We start from the raw sequence: 21,060 nt of genomic DNA, 5'->3' as shown, positions 1-21,060 counted from the left end.
ATATGGCTTAGATAAGGAAGGTCAGTTACTTTTATACGGAAAATGAATGTCTGTTATAAATTATTATTGTCTATCATCAAGTATGGCAGATGTTTAAGATTTTTTAATATGACCTAAAATATTTTAGATCATATGCTTATAAATGTTAGGTTAAAAGTTTAAAAACTATAACAGCAGATTAATCAATTGAACTCTCCTCCCAGGTATATGGAGTCAAGGGTGAATGTGGAAAGGTAGTTAAAATTGGAAGGCAAGAGTGAATAAAGCTTACAATTTTGTCATGGAATTTTCAGCCAAATTTGACAATATAAACTGAAGAGAGCTACTGTATAAATTTATCATAAGTGTATTTATTCACAAAGTTTATAAAGATATTTTATAAATAATTATAAAACCAGCTGTATGTTGTCCAGGATGGTAGAATTTAGAATGGAGAGTGGGGCGAAACAAGGATGTTTGTAGTCTCCCTCATTATTTAAATTGTTTTTTAATGATCTAGAGGAATAAATGGACGATGGAATCTGGACTGATAAATTTAATGTTAGGGATTTACTATACACCTATGATCTAATACTTCTGGCTTCAAATCACTGCAGTGTACAACAAACAGAATAAAAAGTTATTCAAAATTCTGGGGATTAAATATAAAAACAGAAAAATAAAAAAAATGATCGTACTTAGAAAGGAATAATTGCACTCCAAGAGAAAAAATGATACAAAAATGTACTGGAGAGGAAGCTAATAGACAACATAATGGTATATAAATTGATTTTCATATATCAGCATGAATACTTATTTCAATTATTTATGCTTGAGATGTGATCAGTGCAAGTAATTAACAACTTGATTCATTGTGATGTTGGCACTCAGGGATAAGACTTTTCATATTATGATGCTAAAAACAAGATTCTGAGAAATAAGATACTTGCAATTTGAAAATATGATTATTAAAGTAAAAATACTTTAAATTGCTCAATAAACATAATTAATTGCACAATACAATAAATTGATTTCAGAAGTGAGGAGAATATATTCATTGAAAGTTGAATAGGAGCTGTCACCTACAGTGTGCATCCCCCTTGGGGTTACAAATAGGTTCTTCATCTTTTTTGATAGGAACTGATTTTCAAAACAGTAAATTAATATTAAACGTTCAAATAAAGACATCAACATTCTGTAGAGGTTTTTATTTATAATAATATCTGATAATGGGAATCAGATTCCAGATTTTGGACATTAGTTGACTAATTAATACATTCAAGAGGTTTTATCTAGTTTAGCAAAATTTGATACTTTCAGATTAATGCTAGCCCAGTTTATTATTTTTTTAAATTTTAAAGTACCTAACTGTACTATAACTGAGAATCCATTCAAACTTTAGAATTATTAACTGAACTCTAATCATCAAAATACACTGTTCACACCAAGATTGGAATCCAAACTAAGTTAATAATATTTTTATTTGGCAATAAATTGGATTCTGCAGCATTATAAAACACACCTTGTTGGTAATATTTTACCAATCATTTACCCGATTGGTGGATTAATAATGAAGCTTATGCAATAATTTTTTATAATTTATTATAAGAAAATAAAATTGAGAGAGGCTGAGATAATACATTAGTATTAACTGCAAAAACTTAAACATAAAATAAATGGAAAAAAAAATTAATACAAACCAAGTGGATAGAAATTATTTAAAATTATCATTCATATATCCAATGCATTTTAAACAATATCAGGTGTTTTTAAAAAAGACCAGATTATTTCTTTAAATAATCCACTTGCTGAATGCAAAATGAAAGGTTTATTCTTTATAAGTGGTGAAGAAAAATTTAATACTTTCACTTATTTATTTGTCGTAAGTCAAATTGGTGGAATCTCCCTCCCTAGTGCTTAATTTAACTTTAGTCCACAGCAGCTAATTCTTTCTTTTGTTGGTATAATTGCTTTATTCAACTTTATTTTTTCATTAAAAAAAAATACTACTATGCTCAACTATTTGTAGTTGTGAGAATTGTTTACATTATTATTGTACATAAAGTGATGTTTCTTTTACATTTTATGCAGAAAGAAAAAATTGAGTTTTCTTTGGTTAAACGAGGTAAATAAATATTTCAAATTGGATAAATCTAATTGTTATTTATTTATATGGGGTAAACAGGTGTAAATTTCATATACTTTTATTTGTATAACTATTCTCATTTTACAAAAATTTTTCAACATTTTGTTTCATTTGTAATTATCTGTAAGTTTGAAATATTTGTCTGTTTAACCTAACATTAAAATTGACAAAAAACAGTTAAATAGAGGTTCAATGTAACTGAACAATTAATGATGATGAGTAAGAATGTGGGATAAGGTGAAAATAAATGAACAATGACCAATAATGAATGAGAGAACAGTGACCAATGAAGACCCTACAACTAGAAAATCTTTCATTTGAACAAATAAAAATTTCCACATAGATTGTCATTATTTACATAATAAAAATTTACACACAGATTCATAAAAATCTATAATAAACCGTCTGTGAAACAGGTAAGGTAATTCCATCAGATTATTCCTTTTCATCAGATTATTCCATTTGATTCTGGCAGAAAAATTTGACATGTATTGCATCACTAAAATTTTTAAGGATGTTTTTTAGGTGATAAACAGAACGTTATTTTTTATAATCAAACATTGTATAACCATGGGTGGCAATAAAAACACGATCAGTAAGTTAGTGATTTTATTTTTTAATTTTACAATGTACACAAATATTTTGAAGTGTAAGAAAATCTGTTAAACTGAAATATAAATAGTTGTAAAACTAGACTTGTTTATAAAATAAACTTGCTTACTGATACTTGAATCCACATACTAATTCCTAATTTGCAATTACATGATAAAATTAAGGCATCCTTATACGCAATTCACTTCATTTACTAAAATTAGCATCCCTTTTCTTTTCGAAAAAGACTAAAACTACATTAACAGAGCATCATTTTCAAAGGACAATTAATAACTGCATTTACAAACAGCTTATATTAATTTATAAACAGTTCTAATCATTCCTCTGAAGGAGACAAAGCCTATAGTATAACTGTCACATGAAAGTAAAAGTTACTTGACATTATTCTGGTCTTTTTTTAAACAACCCTTTGTGCACATATATCATAGAGATAACAGATACAAGAGAAACATATTTACAATAAGAAGTGCTTTTAAAAAGCTGCATCAAAACTATGTTATTATATGCCATAATACTACTATTACTATGTGTAATATAACAAATAGATATACAAAAATAAATGTTTCAACTATTTATAATTATTATTACGATATAGTACATAGATTACATTATAAAACAAACTTTCTTTGGCACATTTAAATATAAATAAGGAACAACAAAAATATACAGTACAACATATAAATAAAGTAATTCATAACATTATATTATATAAAAATGAAAGAAAAAAATGTTATAAAAACTTTAACAATTAATACAACAAAAAGTACAAACAAATCTTATATTTATACTAAGAAACATAAATTAGAAATTATACATACATAAAGAAAAATAATAATTTCAGATTTCACAATGAATATAATAAAAACAAACATGGCTTAAATATACAGTTAATAACAATGCAATAAATGGAAATTTTACCTTATATTTGCTATTTTAAAAAAACAGAAAAAGTTAATAAAACTTTTATTTATTAAATAAATAATATATATATATATTATTAATAAATATAGATTTTATATATTATATAGTTATAAATATTTATTTAAAACAGTTTATTTATTTGGGCATTCTGTTTATAATATATAATTTTTAATAATTTTGTTTTTTCTCTTTTACATTAATTATGTCCTATTTCTTTTTCTGGAGATAGACAGTACGGATTAAGCACAATTTTGTAGATACCTTTCCTCTCATCAATTTAATATAAAGGAATTAAGTATAAAGATGTGTACTGTCTGAAAAATTCCATATTGCATAATGATCTTGCATAAAATCATTTATGCGTAGAATTATTATTTAAAATGAGTTAAATTGTTTATATAAATTAAATTAAATATACATAAAATGGTCAATCAAATATAAACAGGACTTATGTTATTAATAAGTACAGTATAAAAATACAAAACATATTTATTGCTTTTATATGTAGTCTCCCTAAAGTTCTGCACATTTTTCCCAATGTGTTTAGAGATCATAGATCCCTTCTTCATAAAAAGCTTAAGGATGTGTTAGAGCCAATTGAACTCAAACTTCCCTACTTCATTGCTGTTCTGGAATTTATGGCCTCCCAGTTACCACCTTCAATGGCTCAAACAAAATGAAATAACAGGAAGATAAATCTGTGGCATGCAGAAATGTTCTATGGTTTCCCAGTAAATTCTGTCCAGTTTATCTTGAGTGGTAATGGCTATGTGAGATTTGGCACCGTTGAAGGAGAATTAAATTTCTGATTGACTGACAGCGTCTTTTGTTCCTGTCTACAGCTTTCAATTTATACAAGAGCTAACAGTAGTATAGAGTGCTCCACATTTATAAAGAAAATCTATGCGCAAATATGCCATTCTAGAAACAAAAGACATGTGAGGACTTTTCCAGGGGATAGACACCTGTATTTTCTCCATTACAGGAAAATAATTTGATGCAAAAAATTGTTTTCCTCTCTTTCAGTATCTTTTGACAAAACTTCCAATCAGGCCTGTTTCTGATTTTGGGTCAAAAGTCTTGGAACTCACCTTTTACAGACTTACCAGAACCCAAGGTAAATGAAATGAGCACATCCGTGACTGATAACTTCCAAAGCAATTTCATCAACTGTAAGGTGCTGATCACCATAAATGAGTTCAAGGATTGATTGAATGTAATTATCCATAACACTTGTCCTTAACATCTGCCATGAGTCTCATTTTCTACAGCTTCACACCCTCCAGTAAATTTTCTAGCCCAGCTATAAACAACCCAACAGTGCCATATCCCCAAACTGTGCATGTAGTCTAGTTAATTAAAGTTTTAGAGGGTTGATGCCCCATTCATGAGAAACTACATAATATGAGACTGCATGACTAATGATGGAACTTCTTGCTCTGATGATGCTACTGATCAGTGAGACACAAATGCTGAGAGAGTCCATCCCCTCCTCACATCATCGTCAGTATCTCACTGCACCAGCCCATTCATGATTGTATGCGAGCTGTGAAAACAAAAGTCCAGTTTATATTTCACTTAACCTTGCACATATATTTATTTATTTGAACTTGTTTTAACTTAACTTGGATAGTTAAATTATTTACTTCAAATTACTTTTTAATTTCTAACAATGAAAGAGGTGTAGAAACTGAGTTCACATATAACTATGATCTTGTACATATGAGTACCAAATCTTAAAAGTATCATACTAAGATGATATTATAGAACTTTATTTACCAAACAATTATTTTTATTAAAACTCAAGCCAAATATCCAGCTGGAAAGAGGGATGATTGATAAAGTTTTCTGGTAAAAATTAATTAGTGACATTAAACAGATGTATCAATTGTTCATTTTAAAGCACTACTTACAGTTATCAGATTCACTATTTTAAATAGTACAGAAATATTATCATGGAAGAATGAAAATTGGTAGATAGATTCTAAATAAAGAAAAAGATAGTGAAGAATACAGAGCTGAACATTTTCAAGGAGATCTAAATATAAAATATGATACACTCAATTGTTCTATGAAACAACAGTACCCAAAGTCCTATTTTAAAACAATCTGGGTAATATAACAGCATCAACCAACTTAAATTATTCAATATAAGCCTAAACATCCTTCTTGTACATGATAAAGCTAGTTCTTTATCTTCTGCTTTGTCTGTAAGAAGACGTGCAACTAAACAATAACAAATACAAAAAATTTTCCTAATTGTATCATATCATGTTAATTGGATTACAGAAATTACTGAAAAAGATTATTTGAAATAAACCGACTGAGTTAGTGGTTAAACTCACCATTGCAAAACAGCTGATTTTTGAAGTCAAGTGTTCTAAGGTTTGTTCTAAGGCAGTTGCTTTTATATGGATCTGAATACTAGACTGTGGATACCAGTGTTCTTTGGTGGTTGGGTTTCAATTAACCACATGCCTCAGGAGTGGTCGACCTGAGTCTGTTCAGGACTATATGTTTACTGGTATATTTACACTTACATTTGCAACTGCAGGCCTGGTAAGCCAGTAGCAGTAATTGAATTTGCCTATACACACACACACACACACACACACACACACACACACACACACACACACACACACACACACCCAGATTAGGCAGCAAGCTGGAAAAACTAGTTGAAAAAACTGTGCAAAAAAATTAATATTTTCATCTCCTACACAACATTTTTTCTAACAGGAAGTGCTAAATTTGATTATATGTGATAGTAAGGTCTTGCCACATGTATTAATGAAGATGATTTATTACTTGTTTATTTTACATTTGACTTTTCATAATGATTTTGCTATTCATAAAAAACAAGATGTTCTTGAAGCACCCATCTCATTAAAAAGTTATACTTTATCATTTGGTCTTTCAAACAGAAAAAAAATTGTAGAATAAGTGTATAAACATGTATATATTAGGTTTTATGGATGATGAAGATATACTGGGTTTTTTGAGGATTTTTTTTCAACTAACACCAAATCAAGAGATTATACAGCAGTTTCTTAATTAAATGCAGGAGGGGGTTGGTTATAAACCAATAAAATTATTTTAAAGTAAAACAGTAAAAATAGGGGTTAATTTGCAACTAAAAAATTGTTCTTGGAATTTATTACAGTAACGAGTTTCATTATTGTTCTATAATTCATAATAATTAATAACTGAAATAAAATTTTAAATCTTAGAAAACAGTTTAATATTCGCTATTATAAAGGTTTCAATGATTTCTTCAACCTTTTTGAAAACTTTATTGACTACAGAAATATTTTATGCTTCTATAAAATAGCATCATTTTTTTCTTTTGTTTCACAACTTGACGACCACATCCTTCTTCTGGCAATTCTAAAACTTCCTTATCAAGTTCAAAATTATATAGCATAACTCATTAACTTCTATCTACTCTGCTTGAAAACCACAAAAATCTATACGGAATATTTTTCTATTTCCATCATTTTTCCACAATGGTTTTATTAAAAACAGTTTCTTTTTTTACCATCTTTGGCCAAAATCCTTTCAAAGGCAATTTAATGTTTTTAAATTGGTTATGATCTAGTTAATTGTTTTATGTTCACAATACTATCAGCAACTGAAAAATTCTTCCAGTGCCTATTTGATATTAATGTTTTATTATTTTCTATATCATCAAATAATATAAATCAACATACAGATAATATATAAAACAATAATGCAGTATAACTTCAATAAAATAAATTATTGTACTTCTTCCTTACATTTGTAATAAGCAGTCATTTTGTATAAGTACTTCTTTTTTAGCACAACTTGAATGTATATGAACTAAATAATCAATCTTGACTGCATATAATAAACAGCGAAACTTAAGGGGCATTTCTCCCCCCTTGTGTGTATGTGTGTGTGTGTGTTTTTTATAAACATATACATATAATATATACTTACACTGACCATGGTTATAATACAAAATTTAAGGGCTGATCTCTAAGGAGACAGGTAGGTCTCTGCCTTTCATAAAAAAGTTTCTATATTTAAATCCTGGTCAGGGATGAAATTTATCATTTGCTGTAAAATCATATTCCACAAACAAAAAAGCCTAAATGTAATCACATGACTGCCTGTAGTTCTAACATAAATCATTTTTTACAAACTACAATATAGTATAAAGCTCTTTCAAAAGATCCACAACATATATTGAGGCTAAATTAATTAAAACATTTCCAATATAAAAGTTTGAAAAAATTACATTAAAAAATACATCAAAATGACTGTACAAGTACTACATTCTTCATGGTAGTATTTTCAATTCCCCCTCTTAAATTTCTATGAAGTCTAGTATTTGCTTTAAAAAAATAATAAAATTAACAGGCAAGCAATAATTTAAACAAAACAATGATCTTCTCTGAATAAATATTTCTGTAAGTCTAGTTTGTACAGAGTATTAATACTGTATAGTACAACATTAAATCATTTTAAGATGTTAATATTAATCAGTATAGACAGATGTAATCATTTTCAATTTTTCTAGTTTGTCAAGAATGATTTCACACACTACATTTGTAATATTCAGAAAATTTTTCTTCATCCCCACAAAAATATTGCAAAGTGGTTTTACTATTAATTAAAACAAAAATAATTTGTAAACCTGTAAATATGGCTTAGATGATAAGCAATAAGATAATAAGGATACAGGTCAAGTGTCTTATCTAGGATCCTTTAATTATATCTATAAATGGAGATATTTCATTTTATTGACAATAAGCTTATAAAAGATACTTTCTGATGTTTACATTTTTAACCATTAGTAAAGAAGTAAAAGAAAATAAAAACAAATAGATCCTTTATAATGTTTGTTTCAATTGTGCATTCTGTAATAGAAATGCTAATAATGTTAATATTAGATTTAAAATTAAATTTATCTTTGGAAATCTTCCAACAGAAACAAAATATGTTTATTTAGAGCACGTAAAACAAAATAGTTTATTAAAATATTACTATTAGTAACACTATATACTTAGTCCAAAAGAGAAAAAGAATTCTTACAGAATAGATTAATGATGTCATAAAAAATAAACTAAAAAAATTTACTACATTTGCTTTCATACAAGATTCTAATTTTTATATAACGTTAATGCTTATTAAATAAAATAATACAGTAAAAAAATATTACTTGATCAATGAGTAATTAATGAACAAGGTTATAATAAATACATAACAAAAAAATTACCTATACCTAATTTTACAATTTAATTAGGCTCTAGAGTGTCAACATGAAGTAGTAAACAGTTACAGAGCCAAGAATATACTACAATTAAGTACAAATAAAATATGTACAACAATAATAACAATGGTTAATCAAAAACTAAGAATATCTAATTGAAAACAGCTGAAATGACAGATTTTGATATCAACATATAAATATCAATTTTACCTTAATATTATAACCTTACACATTCTTTTAACAAAATATTTTTTTTTAATAAGAAAGATGAAATAAATAAAATACACGAAAAATACCATAACTCTGTCAGGAATTGTACTTAAGATAATCTAATCTAGAAGCCAGGATGCTAATCACTACAACAATTAGCAAACCAACCCGATGAATTAAAGTAAAACATACATAAATATTTTCATAATTGACAGACTGAAATATAAAAAATCATTTCCTCTAAATATATATTTACTTCATAAAATCATATAAGTATCCATACTTCAGCAAAGAATGGGAAAATTTGTGAAAAAAACAAAGTTAAATTGATAAACAAAAATCAGCAAATGTTATTTTTACATACATGTCAGTATTTGGTCAATTTTCCTGTTCTGTTTTTAATAAAATTAATTATACTAACTACACAATTCCTACTGTCTTATGTAATCATGAAGTTCATTAGAACTTCAATGTTAAGAGTCTGCAGAACTGGACGGATGGCTAAGTCAACAAACTATGCTTACAGTTCTAAACACGACCTAACCTAAAAGTAAAATGAAAATGGGAAAAAAATTTTAAAAATCAGCACAAAAACATAACATTTCAGTTCAGTTAGATTTGTTCAAAAAATACCTCGAATTTTGTTACACAATGGTTTTTTTTCTATTTGATGAAGCGTGGGACTCGAATATGTCATATTAAGGTACCTTTATGAATTGCGCTGCTAGATAGAGTACTTGATAGTACTAGGTAGCATACAAAAACTTGATAATGTACTTGAAATAATAAAATTTAAAAGAAAATATACTATTGCTTGTTTTAATATAGTAGATGCTCTTATGTAAATGAAAGTACTGAAGATGAAACAATTTTTTTAATTCCCATCACTTCATTAAAAAAAATAAAGTATTAGTTGTTGAGATCAATAGCTGCTAATAAAAAAAAAGAAACAAAACAACAGTAGGAAAGTGTTGCAAATGCGGCAACAAAGGTTTGTTACATAAAACAGAAATAAATTTCATTTGTAAAATTTTTATTCTACAATTAGAACTAACTACTTGAATCATTTAACAATAATATAAAAAGTGTGTCCACAGATTTGATAAAAATCAAGGGTTACACTGACAAAGTAATAAGTACAATATGACATCACAAATTTTTGATTCTTGATGGTCATTATACTAGTTTTAGTAAAAAAGGGAAAATATAGTGGTGAATGATACTATCAACAAAAAAAAATTGTCAAGAAATTAAAAAAAATGTATATTTGTTTATGCTAGAAAGGCAATAAATTTTAATAATAAATCCATTAGATAACAATCAGTAATTCTTAAAAAAAATAAAAGAATAATCTAATAAAAATATGGAACGAAGAAAAACTTCCAGAACACTGGACCACAGCCCTCATTCATCCATTACATAAAAAGGGGATAAAACTAATCCGGAAAACTACAGAGGCATATCTCTCCTGGATTGCACATACAAAATCCTGTAGAGAATCATATACAACCGATGCAAAGACCAACTTGAACTGGAACTTGGGGAATACCAAGGGGGATTTAGGCCATGGAGAGGTTGCCCGGAGCAAATAATATCCCTAAAACTTATGATGGACTTATATAAAAGACGGAAAAAACAACTAATAATCACCTTCGTTGACTTTAAAAGGGCCTATGATTGTATACACCGACCATCCATGCTGAATATTCTGAGAAACCTGGGTCTTCACCCTAAAATCGTAAACATGATAAAATTAACTTTAACCAATACCCAGTCCAGAGTGAAATTCAGAGGTGAACTCTCTCAACCCTTCTACATAAAAACTGGATTGAGGCAAGGGGACGGCCTCTCACCACTCCTTTTTAACTGCACCCTCGAATTTGTCATGAGAAAATGGTATGAAATAAATCCCAAAAATATAAAAATGGGTGCTAAGAAAAACTCCATCACACTAAATTGCCTAGGATTTGCAGATGACCTCGCTCTTTTAGCAAATAATATTCAAGAAGCCAAAACACAAATCATGAGCCTTCAAAACCTAGCACAAAAGATAGGGCTTCATATCTCTTTCGAAAAAACTGAACTAAAGATCCTCTGGTAATAGAGCACATTATGGTAAACAATCATAAAATTAAAATAGTAAAACAATTTAAATATCTAGGGGAAATAACTTAAAATTTAAATGAAAAAGTGACATGGCAAAACAGGACAAATAAAATGATTAAATCCCAAAAATTAACTTGGTCAACATATAACAAAAAATGCCTTTCTGCTAAAACAAAACTTAAACATTATAAAACTGTAGTTGAGCCAGAAGTCACCTACAGAAGCAAGACCCTTTTCAAAATCACTCAGAAAAACCGAATTGAAAAAATTCTGAAAATAGAGAGGAGAATTGTCAGAACGTGTATCAATAAAAAACACCAAAAAGAAGGCCAATGGTGGATTGTGCCAAATGAGGTGGTGTATCAAGAAATAGAGCCTGTTACTGATACTATGCGGAAAAAAGAATCTCTTTCTTTGGTCATCTCATAAGGACACCGGAAACAAGACTGTCAAGAAATATCATCGAAAAGCTCTGGTTCCAAAAGCTAGAAGTAGGATGGATCAAAGAAATTAGAGAGGATATGAAAGAATTGGGAATTTCCCTGACTGACCTACAGAATAAAACTGGAAAAATGACAAAGCTAAAAGACAAAAGCATTAGATTTAAACAAAAGATAGACAAACGACAAAATACAACGAAGAGGGTGTTTACGGATGAAGAAAAGAAAGCAAGATCTGAACGGATGAAGAAATACTGGGCAGCTCGGCAGAGTAAAATAACACGCTTTTCTCAGAAAAGATCCAACTAAAATTGAGTTAAGTGGTCCCATGTTGGCCGTAAAAGCATAATAATAATAATAATAATAATAATAATAATAATAATAATAAAAATGCAGTGATATCCAAAAATGAAATTGTAACCGTACGGTAAGATTATCGCAGATATCATTTTTTCCACTCAAAAATTTAACAAAATAATACTGATATCAAAAAAGGCAAACTACATTTCTATTATCAAAATCTGTTATTAATTTACAATTTTATTTAAAAAAAAAATACATGTTAAATATATGTAATAGACAATAGATATAGAATAATAGATAATAAACAATGTGTAAGTGTTAAACTGGCCCAATTTCATTTATTAAACAATGAATAATCATAAGAATTGTATTATTTCTGTAAATGTGACATGTATTACATATAAATGAAATCAGGCTGGTAAGAGTTTTGTAATAGATTTTCTCTTGTTTGCTTATTATATGGAACACTTAAACATTGTTTATTATCTATTATTGCATATCTACAATAATATGTTTATTATTGTATACATTTTTTTAAACAAAATTTTAAATTAATAACAGATTTTTGTAATAGAAATGTAGTGTTCTTGCCTTTTTTGATATCAGTAGCATTTTGTTAAATTTTTGAGCGGAAGAAATGATATCTGTGAGACTTACTGTATGGGTTTTCATGGTAATTTCTTTGGGTAGTAATTACATGATAAATTTAATTGGAATTTTATTTTCCATATCTGATATAAATAATCATCAACTGTGTTTCAGCAACTGTCTATAGTTAGTGAACTATCTAGTCATTTCAGACTATTTTTCTTGTATTGTCTACAGAGGTTAATAATGAATTTCCAACAATTATAGATAAATTCAAAAGACCACGCTATAATGTTTTTACAATGGAAAGGTATTTTACATAATCCATGCAACAATAGCCATGAAATGAAACTCTACACAACTTCAAAATAGAGTAGGTGTGCTCCAAATCAAATTGACATTTTGAAAAACCTCTTCATGTTTTTTATAGTGATATTATTCATGGTTTAATGAGTTCATTACGCTTTGCGAGGATGAACGCAATATAAAACACAATAGTGTGGTCAATGAACAATCCACCTTATTGATAATCACAATGTACACATCAAGATCAACAGATTTTTTTTTTCAAAATTTTAAGTGTTACAGGAGTATCACTGAACCACTGAGTTTTTGGTTGAACGTATAGGGAAACCAAGAGGATGCATTTTGATATCTAACAATAAGTCAACTAACATTGCTGCTATTAATAATGCAGCAAGTTGTACCCGGAAGCATTATAATAAGTGATAAATGGAGAGCACATTAAAACTTAAGGAGAAATTATTTGCACCAAACAGTAAACCACAGTCTGAATTTTGTTGATTGTATTACAATTGCTCATACCCAGTACACTGAGAGGGAATGTGGAGGTGAAGATGAACTGAAAAAAATACAATACACCAGTTAAATCATTCTTTTGTGAATATATATGAACTTGCTTTATAAATGTTACAAAAATTGTACTGATCATGCTACTGGAACAAACTTTTTAAATCTGTACTTTCATAATCTTGTTTTATTAATTTTATGTTAAAGAAATTTAATAAAAATTGACATCACTATAAAAATAACATTTGCTAAAAGATAACTGAAAAGATCCATCAGTTGTTTTACGTTATAAAACTTTTGTTCATTCTACTTCATAGGGAAGTTTGTGTAAGGGAGTATAACGTTTGAAATTTGTAAAATAAAAAAAATAGTTAATCTGACTATGATTCAAACCCAGAAACGTTTGGATGAAAGGCACAGACCTGTGATAGAAATCGGCTTTTCTTCATTGGTTTTTTCTTTATATAGTTTTACCAATTAACCCCAGTCCCTATTCTCAAAAGTTTGTTAAAAATAATCACAAAAAATCATAATTTAAAAAAGCAGCTGAATATGCACATAAATATTTCTATAATAATTTGTTTTATTCAAGGATAAGAAGATTAACAATATAAAAATACTAAAGTTTTTAATACTTTCTTTTAATTCTTCTATTGGATTATTTTTAACAAGGAGAGCATGTTACATATATATATATATATATATATATATATATATATATAATAAAATATATTTTTATTTGGATGTTATATTTTACAGAATTTTTCACAACCAAAAGTGTTTATGGGTCAAAATTAAAATGGAGTCTTATATGAGTTAAATGAGTGTAAATACAATAATAGAAATGCATCATGTTATAAAAATATATATAGACTTGCTTTAAATTTCACCTTAACCTGTTGGAAGTCCAGCTTTTATTATATTATTCAAATATCCTGCATTTCTTTAAAAACTATTTTGCATTTTTTGATAGATATTAATATTTTTTTAAATAATTATTTATAATGATTTTTTAAGTAATATTAAATGAAGACAGATAAAAAGTTAGGAATATAAGCCAAATACCGTGACAGTTATGCTTAACTGAACTAAATAAAATTATAACTCTGGAAAGTACTTTGGTACTCACTATAAAAATTTCTACTAAATAAACACACATCCTTGAAGGTAATTTATTCTTGTCATGCAATTCTATCAGAATAAAAACTACAGTGCAATTGGTCCTTATCTACTTATGTAGACAAAATAAAACAAAGAATACAATGGTTTCCAACAGTGCTGTAAGTTACTGATAGCAAAACGATATTGTATATCTTCTGGGTTTATTAAAACACAACTGATTTAGTTCATATATTGTACACTGTTTTATTTTACAGTATAACTTTAGGATTACTATGACATGGGAATTAAATTCAGTAGCTACATAGATGAACATGGACCCACTACAGGAATGGAGCATAGAATACAACACTGACAATATAATAATAATAATAATAACAACAGAAAAACATAAACAAAAAACTGTCATATAACAGATTAGATATTACATGGTACAGCTACAGATGCTCACATACCCATGAGTGTGCATTCCAACAGATTAAAGTAAATTTTTGTAATGCTGTCATGATATGAAACTTAACAAACACATTATTATGTATAATACACTTATTATACATATTATGCATAACACACTTTAACATTAAAATATTTCTAGTTTTGTACGATTTTATAATTATTGCTATATTTGAGGGAAAATTTACAACTACATTACAATAATTACACCAAAAATGAACAATGTAAATATAAAGAAAACACTGAAATAAAATGGAATGGAGCATAGAATACAACACTGACAATATAATAATAATAATAATAACAACAGAAAAACATAAACAAAAAACTGTCATATAACAGATTAGAACTGATATAAAATTGTAATGGAAATATAGATTTTTCTTAGTTAAAAGAAAATTAATGATATTTAAGAAATATTAATTATTCACATCCATGTCATTTACATCATCTGAAATAAATATAAAAGAGAAGTTATTACAATAAATGTATTTTAATTTCTTAAACAAGATGTATTGTTTTAAAACAAGAATAAAATATTACAGAAATATATTCTGCTTGAACAACACTTCTAACAGGAACTAACAAATAAAAAAAATTAACAACTTTCATTAGCTGTTTTTCTCGGAACAATTGGTAGCATCTTTAGTTTCTACTTTACACAGCCAAACCGCACCATAATATAAACCAGCTAACATAACAGTAAAACTCATCCGAAATTAAAATGACAAAAGTAACATTTTTATTCCAAAGTCAAGATAAAAAGTAAAAAATATGGTTGTAAAAATAGAGTAAAAGAAATGAAAGAGAATGTATAATCAGAGTGAATCTATAGAAAGGGGAATAATTTGAGACCTGATTATAGAATTAGAAATAAAGAAGTTCATACAAACATATCTCAAAACAATTTATTGAGTTACAGCTAGTGAAAAATTTCACCCAGATTTCAGTTCCCCTGGTAAAATGAAGTCATAATGACATTTTTTAAGGTATTATATGAGGAATAAACATGATGGTTTCTTATGGTATTTGAACTGAAAAATTGAATAAAGCTGTTCACAAAACTGCATCTCCCTTGGTTTTAAAAATACCTGATGTAAAACAGAAACATTTGGTGAGGAAAAACACATTTTTTTAAGTCTGAAGTACAAAAACTTTGTTAAATGACTAATAAATGCATAAATTTTATTAACGAAACTTGTTGAGCATTTAACTCTGAGAAAACTGATATAATAGTCTATAAAAAAAAAAAAAAAATCAAATTTCATTATTAAAAACAAAACAGACCAAAACTCAACAGAAAAATGTTACGAATTTGTAAAATTTAAAAACAGCTGTTTTTAGTATAACAAATTTAGATTTTTGAAAAATTAAGTTAGCAACACTAACTGTATTGAAATTAAGTTGAATATTACTCATTTCTCTCATAAAATTGTGGTGATTATCAATAATAAACATTATATGGTTTAGTTGTTTTTTATATAATTTTGATTGTGTTTAAATATTTTTGAGAATCTAGTTATGTTGCGTTTTTGTGTTTGTTACTCTAAACTGTACCTACATATTTCTAACTGAATCAGAATTTAAAAACATGAAATTTTGTTTTGAATCTTTATACTGAAAAATGCTGCATCTCTTCACTTATGCAGAATATACTGATATGATTTTTGGGTATAGCTTTTGGGATGGAAGTGCTCCACCTGTGATAAAAGAATACTGACATGGGTATCTTGAACATTAGTTCCAAACCGTGAAATATTTTGTAGAATTTTTAATAATCTTCATGAAATGGTACACTTCCCAGCACTCAAGTTTCATCTGAACATTAATTTGTACATGGTGATGAAAGGGAAAACATTCTTCAGGCTACTCATAATCCTATAATGAGCACGCAAAGAATTTCTACATGACTCAACATTCCACAAAGTACAGAACTGTGGACATTACATGGTCACAGACAGTATACTTATTATGTTCAGAAACTTCAACACTCCACTCCATCTTGGTGACCACGCCAGACAACTCAGTTTTCTCAATGGATTAAAAATAATTACCACTTAATTCCATTCATACTATTTTCAGATGAAGTACTTTGACCCATAACAGCATAAACAACACATGGAATTCACATTGGTAGTCTAAAGAAAACCCAAATGCTGCAGTTGAACTGGACTTCACACAATGATTTTCAGTGAACATCTGATGGGGCATGAACATCAACAAATTAATAGGCCCTTTCATACTAGAACAACAAGTCAGGAGGAGATATTATCTTATTTTCAAAAAATAAATTTTTTACAGGGCTTGAAAATTTCTCATTGGTGAAACAAACTGAAATCTACTTTCAAGGAATGTGAAGACATTAGGCTGGTGACAGAAAATGCAAGGAAATGAATTGAAAAATGCATCAATGTTAATGATGGAATTTTTGAACATTTATTTTAAATTAATTAAATTAAAATAAATTAAATTACATTTTTTTTTTTTTTTAAATAAATACTTTTTAAAAAGTATTTTAATTTTTCAAAGGTCTAAATTTATTGTCGTAAAGACAGCTGCTTTTAGTTTTTACAAATTCTTAACATTTTTCTGTATGGTTTTCAATACAAAAAGTTGATTTATTTTTGTTTCTCATACACTTTATTACATCAATTTTCTCAGAATTAGTTTTGATAATATAATTTATGCATTTATTAATCATTTAACAAAGTTATTGTATTTTAAACCAGTTTTTTGTCATCAAAGTTTTCGATTTTGATGTTGGTATCATGTAAACTACGGAAGATACAGTTCTGGCAGCTGTTTTATTCATTTTTCAGGTCAACGAACATAAGAAACCATCAATTTCACCCCTTATATAATGCCTTAAAAATTTCAATATGACCTTATTTCACCAGATGAATTGAAATCACCAGCTGAATTGAATCTTTTGCTAGCCATTACTTGATAACGAAGCGTTTCAGACATATGTTTGTATAAACGTTTTTTCTTATTTCAAGGTCTAGAATCAGTTCCCAAATAGTTGCCTTTCCAACTGAAACAGCCAGTATGTAAATGTTATTTCTTTTCTAATTATTCCCCACCAAGATTTAGGCATTTATCACAGTATAATGCTAACTTCTAAATATCATCACAGATACAAGCAAAAAATTCATTCATCTAGTTAATGGCTTCTTTCTCACTGTTTCTTTTGATTGGCATCTATTTTTATAATGTTTGCACGTAATTTATTACTCATGAATATGAGATTAAAATTTCATCTAATGAATATAGTTCTTCCATGTTGTAATCCAGAAATATCAATAAAGCTTCCAGTTAAGTTTTTAATTGTTTTAAAATTGCTTGAGAACTGACACCTAGGGGAAAGGGGGGGAGAGGGGAGAGAGATTTTGAGAAATTTTACACCCAAGGTTTTTTGTATCTAAATAAATAAACATTTTTAAAAGAGATAATGTGAAAAATAAGGAAATCTATTGTGAGATTTAATAATGAACACTGATGATTTCTTTCAATTTTGTATTTCAGTTTTTTGAAATCACAACAGAAGGACATATAAAAAAGTATAATATAAAAAATTGACCTTTCTAGATTACATTTTTTATGCTCCCTTTATTTAAAAAATAATGACAATACACTTCCATAATTTGACAAAATTTTATACAAAACGTTTTTAAGCATTGAGGAATTGAATTACACTTCCAACTTTATACTTGGCAAAAATTTTCATTTTATTTGAAACATTAAAGAAACAATCTACATCAAAAAAGTTGGCTGATACTGAATAAACATACACAAGAACTAGTTAAACTTAAAATGACATTGATCATTAATTCACCTGTATAACTGTAATTTTTTTTTATAATCTTAAAAAATTTGAAAAAGTAAAAAAAGGCACAAATCACAAAAAAGAATTCCAGCTGGCTCCTGCCACTATTTCCTTGCCATCATTCTGTAGTTGGTTTTATGAAATTTATCAATATTTTTAAAAGCTATGTACATACACAGATCTTTCTCATTTTCACTCCATTCAAGTATTTACCAGTTAGAAAGAAATCCACAATCGCTAATAAAAAATAAAATTGGTTGCTAACATGTATACATATTCTAAGGTATGTTTATAAAAACTGATCTTATAATTTTGAAGTAGGTGATGTCAAAAAAAGAGTGTAACATTTTAATAATATATAAACATTAAATAATACAATTTAAAAAATTACCTTAAGCTTTAAAATATTGTGGAAATTCATTTGATATCTCCCTAACTAACAGTTGATCCTTATTACTCAAAGATGATTCTTCACAAAATATTCTTGTAAAACATTTATGTAGATCACTACAACGATGCTGATTCTCACTGTAATTTGTGTTTCTCAACACTAATCTGCATAATTCCAGATACTTTGTTCGTTTCTACAAAAGAAATTAAAATAATATCAAATATATTTAATTTATAAAAAAATAAATAATTATTAAATACATATTAACCTTTCTAAATCATTTTTATTTAGAATAATAAATGACATGCTAGATGTATGATGATTTCATCATCCTACAATTTTGCATGTGAAAAAAAGAAAGAAGAAAATATTGTATTTGAACATCTGTTCATATAGTTAATTGTTTGTCTACTACATACTCACTATGTTTAAGTGCATTAATATGCAGTCCTTTTTTGTCTGGATGTAGAACATCTCTACATTCTATGTTTTTATTTCTTTCTAAGAAATAGTTGGCAATTGTTAACTGTTGTGTGTTCTACCTTGACGTATTTAATATGCAACAGTATGTGACTTTAATCAATTTTAAAAGCTATGCTATATTTAGCTTTTTTCCATTTTAGCTATTATTTCTTAATCTTTGGTTTATATAATCTGAACATTTATTTGTATATCCATTTTTTGTTTTCTTCATCAGATTTATATACAACAGTGAACAATAATAGCATATTCATGATAATACATTATAGATATTAATAATGGAGTTCTTTTTTTTTATTTTACTCTTCAGGTGACATGGTTGTGTTGAGTACATTAGTAGACTCTGAACCTTGACATTAAAAGATAAATATTTATATAAAATTATTTGTTCAGAAACACTGGTTTAAAATAAATTTGGTACATTTGCCATTAAAAATGAATAATTTGGAATAATCTTCACTACTGACTGTCACAAACAAAAAAAAATTATAAAATTAATAAAATTGAAAGTAATCCCTTTAATTGCTAAACCAATACCAGCAATGTAGTGGTGCTGGAACGGCATTCCAGCACTTATTTCCAAGCCAAGATGTGTTCCATTAATTTTCTAAATCTTGGAAAAATTATCTTTTTTCTTTGAAACTGAAAGAATAATTTTTACATTTTGTGTACGTTACTTGAAAAAAATAACAGATACAACACGTTCCTCCATTTCTATAGGTCTTTCATACAATGTTTTGTAGGGTATTTCCTTTCCTTCATTTATAATACTGATCCTATGACACGTATTTTCTTTTCGGAGAAGGAACTGTAATAACATTTTGAAAAGATTATATGGACAATCATAAATATCAGCAAAATTTCAATGGTTTGAAATATTTAACAACAGAAAATACTTTTGTTATTTGTTTTGTAAGCCATTTCCTTTTCTTAATTTATGACATTAATCCTAGGGTTCTATATTCTTGTGATAAGAAACTAATAATATTTTTGAAAAAATTATATGGCTAGTCGGCTAGTCATAAAGTTGGCAAAATTTCAAAGGATAAGTATAAAAAATAGAAGAATATTTTTTTAATGTTTTTTTTTTTTCCACGAAGGTTCGGTCTCGATCAGTGACTTTCGGTGTATATGTACATACTTTTACTTAACTGTTCATTTAAATATTAATACTAAATTTTAATCACATTTTGAAATAATTTTCATTCGTCATGTGTTTCATTACTAACATTAAAAAATTGTTAAATTTAATAAGAAATAGTATAAAAATTATTTGTAAATATTATTTTCAATTTAAATAAACAAAGAAAAATGAGTGATAAACAAAAGCAACAAATTTTTTTAAAAAAGTTAGGGTAGATCCAATAATGATAAAGAATTGTGACAAACAATGTAATAAATAAGATAACAGATTGTTATTTAGGAACCAAAAAGTTA

At 27.4% G+C, this 21,060-nt stretch overlaps 1 protein-coding gene across 1 annotated transcript in view; it reads right to left on the bottom strand.

Moving 5' to 3' along the window:
- Window positions 1-3,677: 3,677 nt before the first annotated feature.
- The window catches only part of LOC142323789 (NCK-interacting protein with SH3 domain), a 66,667-nt gene continuing 49,284 nt past the window's right edge, over window positions 3,678-21,060 (bottom strand). Inside the window, exons 10-11 of the mRNA XM_075363998.1 lie at window positions 19,144-19,336; window positions 3,678-5,204 (exon numbers count right to left, since the gene is read on the bottom strand). Coding sequence (XP_075220113.1) covers window positions 19,145-19,336 — 192 coding nt within the window. The 3' untranslated portion in view covers window positions 3,678-5,204; window position 19,144. The remainder of the gene's footprint in view (window positions 5,205-19,143; window positions 19,337-21,060) is intronic.

This window comes from Lycorma delicatula, chromosome 4, assembly GCF_047948215.1.
Source record: "Lycorma delicatula isolate Av1 chromosome 4, ASM4794821v1, whole genome shotgun sequence".
NCBI classification, from domain to species: Eukaryota; Metazoa; Arthropoda; class Insecta; order Hemiptera; family Fulgoridae; genus Lycorma; species Lycorma delicatula.
Note: the sequence above shows the minus strand (reverse complement) of the source record. Positions and strands in the feature narration are given on the sequence as shown.